The sequence below is a fragment of the Lepisma saccharinum genome, chromosome 2, assembly GCF_977018435.1.
Source record: "Lepisma saccharinum chromosome 2, izLepSacc3.1, whole genome shotgun sequence".
Lineage (NCBI taxonomy): Eukaryota > Metazoa > Arthropoda > Insecta > Zygentoma > Lepismatidae > Lepisma > Lepisma saccharinum.
In genome coordinates, this window is record NC_139230.1 from 59162036 (window position 1) to 59168035 (window position 6000).

Genomic DNA, 6000 nt, shown 5'->3' on the forward strand with positions numbered 1-6000 from the left:
GCTATGTGATGCTACAATACGCAATATTGACTGACGTAACTTTACCAAACTCAAATATACCACTTCTTAATGGCCACTGCATTGTATAATTTATCGCACGAACAGAGATGTGCATTAAAAACTAAAAGATCAACAAAGTTTTTGTCAAATAAGTTGGTGAAGTCCTTGTGGTAGAAGTTCAGCCTGTGGCTGCTCTACAACTTAACCTGCAAAACTATTCTTTTTTTTATTATTATTATTTTTTTGTTATTATCTAACTGCTTAATATTGTGTCAATGGAAATGTTTAGCATTCATTTGAAAACTCTTAACATCGAATGGTCTCTGGACAAAATTATTTTAAAATGTTTATCAACATTCTCAAGATGTAATAAACAGTGGTCTGAAATACTAATCGGCACTGTTACGTCAGTTGAGTGTAAGATAGTTGGATCATCCACCCACCTCCATGTCAGAGTGTTTTGCACAGCATGCCAAGATGACAAGAGGCCCCTGATTCGAATCCCTGTGTGAGCACGGGTGTTCTTTGTGAGTGTTCCTTCTTCAATTTCATCACTCATATCCATATTCGCAATTAACCAAAAGTGGTAGAAAAGTGAAGTAAAATAAACCAAATCAATCAGTAGTTGGATCCTCCACAACAATGACGTCTACTGTTGTGCAGAGGCGCTTGTGATTCAGGTAGGTTTTTTAATGACTTGCATCATGCAGAAAGGTATAAAAAAAGGTATAAAACACCAGAGTTCGAAACATTTGTGGCATAGTGAGGCATCTAATTTTCTAGCTAAAACATGCATTGATGATGTTTTATTGAAAACCCAGCTGACTTCAGGCAAATAAACAATACCTGTGGCGACTAATAACATAAGTAAATTATTAAGCAAAAAAGGGCCGACCCTTTCTTTGGACTTGGCGTTCCCACCCGAAATGCCCATGCTACTCCACTGCTGCTCATTAACCCAAGTCTATAGTAGAGTCCCAATAGTCCACTGCAGAAACATCCCAGAATGTCATACCATAAGACATGGAATAAAAAATTGGCATGAGAGGGGAGGGGGTGGGGAGCGGTACTTGATATGACATATTCTGGTTGACAGGGCACAGGTAAACATCGACCATGTGTAGGCATCCATCCAAAGTGGTCCACAACAATCAAGAATTAGATTAATTATACAAACCATAATGGCTTGCTTACTGAGTTGCAGTAGCTCAGTGATTAGGGTGGCTGACTACCATGTGAGAGACCCAGGTTTGATCCCTGGCAGGGGAGAACTGGGATTTTTTCCACCTGTTCAGGTGGCTCCGGCACCCACCCAGTGTCGTTTCCTGGAGGAAACCCTGGGGGGTAAAGGTGGCCAGGGGCATGGTGCTGATCACATCACCCCCACCTTCGGCCGTGATCAAGAATGTGTGGGGCCCTAACTCCATAATCCCTTTATGCCTTCATGCCATGGTGAAAAGCACAGGGGATCAAGCACTTTCATCATTTTTTCAATGTTACACCGCAGATTGCAGGGATTCCACATGAGCTATGGCAGTGTCACCAGAATTTTGCACGTGAGCCTACACGATGCAAGTAGTGGATGCAATGTTCCCTGCCAACAAATTGGCATGTATAAAGTTCTGTGACATGCTTCTGCAAATTTTGGTAGCAGATTCAGGAATTGTTGACAACCACATGATGTCTGGCGTGGAACACTTCTTGATTTCCAGGTCAATCAACAGAGTTTCCGATTCTGGAAAAATGAGAACCTGCAAAGTTTGCACCAACAAAAGTTGTACTGCCCAAAGATAATGGTATGGTGTGGAATCACCACATCCGGGGTTGTCAGTCTGTACTTCTTTCAAGATGCCAGGGGTTTCCAAGCCACTTCATCTCCCAGTTTGGAAAGGTAGTTTGGCAAGGTGGCTTGGCTGGCACATTCCCCAGACCTGCCAGCTCCTGATTTCTTCCTTTGGGAGTACTTGAAGTCTCAATGCTTTGAAACATGACCAGCAACAATTTAGGAACAGAAAGCCAACATCCTGTCACTATGCTGCAGCATGCACTGCAGTGCAGCCTTGTGGTTCAACTGCAGACGTTATCCAAGAACGATGGCATCCACCTGCATGATGTGATCTTCAAAACATGATTGAAATATACTCTGTCCAACTACCAGCACTGCATGACAACGTTGCATTTGTAAATTGTAGTTATCTGTTGTAATAAAGGGTTTGTCACCAGTTCAAATGAGGCATACTTTATGGATCACCCTGTATCACTTTTAATTTTAGAATAGTGAATCCAAAATATTGAGAAGGCATCAGTTCATATTTTAATTGTAAATTTTTGTTTTCAGTTCCAAATGAAGAGCCAAAGAGCCCTGCTTTTAAAACATTCCCCCAGTCTGCCACAGTGCAAGAGGGAGAAAATATCACATTTGAATGTGAGACTGAGAAGGTTCCCCTCAAAGGTGAGTAACAATAATTTATTGTATAATAAATATTGACAGGGCAAGGACAACTGTCAGAAATAATACTAATAATATAGGGAAAAGTATATCAAGAGCCAAATGAGTAGACATTATAGAAATTGGCTGTCTTCACTCCAATTTATTGTAACCTTTACATTGGAACTACATTTTGTCTACTAATGTAATCACGAGTTGAAAAAATATTGTATCTCAGATACTGTGAGAAGTGAATGAATGTCTGATGCAACCTCGAAAGGAAGTAGCGATAGATAGCACAGAGTACAATAAAAATTTGAATGAGTCAGGTGACAAATTTTGAAGTGGAGAAATGATGCTAGAGAAGAATGCCTGGAATTCATCCAGTTCTGAACAGAAGTTCTGTCAACAAGCTGGTGAATGAAACCATCCATCCCTGTATCCATAAATGCTGATTATTTCCTTGGTGCCTTTTCTTCTTGCATGTGGTCTATGCACTTACTGATTATCTGCTTTTGCCGAGAGCATCAGTTTACATGGCAAATGTCACAGCACCCTAATTGAGATACTTTGTAGATTTCCTTGACTCTCGACACTCAGTGAAAGAAGAGCACCTTCCTTATAAGATAATATTCTGCATATTTTGAATAGTATTCGGAAAATTACTTTTAAAAGTACAGTTATTAATTTTGAAAGTAACTCAATTACAGCTACAGGTACTTGAAAATTAACTGTAAGTTACTTTTACAGTTACCTTATGCTTCCCCTATGTGACAAATTTTCAAGCTAACAATTTTAGTAAGTAGTTTTTGATTATGGATTTCATCATTTTCTATCATCTGATGAACAAACATATAAATATAATACAATGCAGGCCAAGCATAGTTAGCTAGGGTGTGTGTATGTATATATAGATGGATGTGTGTGTGTGTATGTATGTGTGTGTGTATGTATGTATGTGTGTGTATATATATATATAACTTTTGTAAATCATTTTGTTGTAATCAAGAGGCCAAAACCCAACAAGTTGGGGCCCAGTCAGTGGCTTGGTTTCAATTTGAACTATAGGCCCATTCAAGTTAGCTCATCTATGTACAAAGTGCACTTAAAACAAACTGACATCTTTTTCTGTTATTACATTTCATATAATTTTTGTGTATTTGAATGTGATGTGAATTATTGTATTTATGAATTTACCTATTTTTTTTAAATGTGTTCTTATTAATATTTTCTCCTGCATCACTAATTTTACTTTACAGTTGTTTGGCTCAAAGATGGTAAACCAGTAGATGAAGAGAGTAAGAAATACGAATTTACTCAAGATGGAAAGAAGAAATTCAAGATTACTGTCACAAAGTGTGCAGCCACTGATGTTGGACAATATAGTGCCAAAGCTGTAGGAAAGAAAGGAGAAACAGTATCAGCCTTTTCATTAAATGTATATTCATCAACTGAATTGTGAAAATTCAAATAAAAAGGTATGATCTTGATCTTAAATATCTTAATATTTTATAGTTGTGTGTGGGGGGGGGGATTTCTTAAATCATAATTGGATTGAAGAGTCACAATTATTACATTACACATAAAATTCACACAAACTCAATAAAAAATTCTGTAAAATAGCTCTTGATAATTTCCTGGAAATAAATAGTGAGATTTTCTCAGTAGATTGAGATGAGTTTAAGAAATGTTTCCGAGCTTTTAACAACTGATGCTACTCTCTTCTTCAGGGAGTACATCTCGCAACCTTTCCATAATTTTCCTTCTTGATAATCTGAGAAAATCCCTTCAAAATTACATTCACCAAAAATCATGCACAACACTGAGAAATCATGGCAATATACCAGTTTTCAGAAAATAACACTGGAACTTATTTCCTCAAGTAGCACTGCTTGATTTTGGATTGCAATATTTTTACATGGTATCTTTCATGTTTTAACACCAAAATTTGTATTGTACATTTCTCTGTTATCTTTAAATAATACATTTTAGTATGCAACTTATTTTACTGAAATAATTTGAGCTCATTTTCTAAGAAGTTTCAACACCAAATGATGTCTAATTAGCAAATATTTAGTTTTTGGTATCATCATTTATTTTGATAACTCATTAGCAAGAATGTTATATTCATGATTTTGTATAAGATATTTTTTAAAAATTACAAATTTTCACATAAAATAAATTATTTTTGCTTAATAGTTAATAGTTTAATGGCTTTGAAAATTAATCTTGTGTACAAATCTACTTTGCAGTTATCATGAGAAGACTTCGAATTCCTGGCAGTGCAAAAGGACAAACCCAGTTGATGCCTCTTTAAAAAGAGGATGAAGCCTGTCAGGATATTCTACAACAAAAGAAGAAAAAAAAAACGAAGATTATTATGTATATGAATATAGATGTAACATTCTATATGTTTCCCTTCAATTTCACCACATCATCATTGTGTTCTCTACAGCATTGTATCATATGGATTCATAAACCTCACATGTGCATTTTGGATATTGAATGAAAGTGAACTTGAAGTTTGCATGGGAAGAAGAATGTAAGAATGCCAGCGTCCTAACAGCAACATCTCACATCAGATACATAAACTATTTGTTCCGATGCAGATGTGTGTGTAGATGTTAGCTGTAGTTATATCATTTTGTGTTGAATATGTGTGAAGGGAGAAATAGGCCTTTTCATGTTTGACAGTTATGTAATGTGAAGCATAATGTTGATATCGCTCATCGCTTTGAACTCATGAACAATTATTTTTTTATAATCACATTCGAAAGTAGCAACAGTAACAAAGGAATGTTCAGCTTACTGGGAAACAAATAAAAAAAAGCTATTCTGAAAATAAATTTGTCATTTGTGGTATATATATTTTGTGTTATTTATGTATTAATTATCCTAAAGAGATGTTTAATGTTGTTTTGGTTTTAAAGTTTGATTATGTTCACACAATGAAAAATGAAGAATCAAAATATTTGTTAGAAAAATAATTGTAAAAAAACTGAAAATTAAGTAAAAACATTGCACAAAAATATACAATTCAGTTATAATGAAAAATATGCACAGCAAAATTGTACTATTATTAGAAAGAAAACCTAATAGAAATTAGTATGTTTTTGCATTGGCAAGGTTTTCTTTTTTTAAATCAATAACCTATCCCTATGGTTTAATGACTTAAAGACACACACACACACATCCAATAAAAGTATTGTTTGCATGTCAATCACATCTTAAGATGCTTCAGAAACATTAACCAGCCAGCCCCAGTGGCAGAGTGGTTAGCACATTGCACTATGACGCCAGGGGTCCCAGGTTTGAATCCCGGCCTGGGAGTGGATGTTTGTGAGTGCCCATTTATCAATTTCATCATATCATCACTCATCCCCATCTTTGCAAATAAGCCAAAAGTGGCACAAAATGCGAAGTAAAATAAAGCAAATCAACCAATCAATCAAAAAGAAACATTAATGCTCACACCTGTACCTGCATAGTAACCAAATAAAATTGGAATAGCACACTTGCACTAAACAACTGGCAATTTTCAAAATCATCCCATTTGTGGCTTCAGCCTAAAT

The 6000-nt window shown here is 35.8% G+C and overlaps 1 protein-coding gene across 16 annotated transcripts in view; it reads left to right on the plus strand.

Moving 5' to 3' along the window:
* Positions 1–5292, plus strand: part of bt (projectin protein bent) — a 486238-nt gene extending 480946 nt beyond the window's left edge. For all 16 annotated transcript variants that reach the window (XM_083117398.1, XM_083117403.1, XM_083117397.1 and 13 more), the window contains 3 exons: positions 2339–2452; positions 3688–3906; positions 4681–5292. In XM_083117398.1, the coding sequence (XP_082973524.1) occupies positions 2339–2452; positions 3688–3890 (317 nt within the window). In that variant the 3' untranslated portion in view covers positions 3891–3906; positions 4681–5292. The remainder of the gene's footprint in view (positions 1–2338; positions 2453–3687; positions 3907–4680) is intronic.
* The last annotated feature ends 708 nt before the right edge of the window (positions 5293–6000 follow it).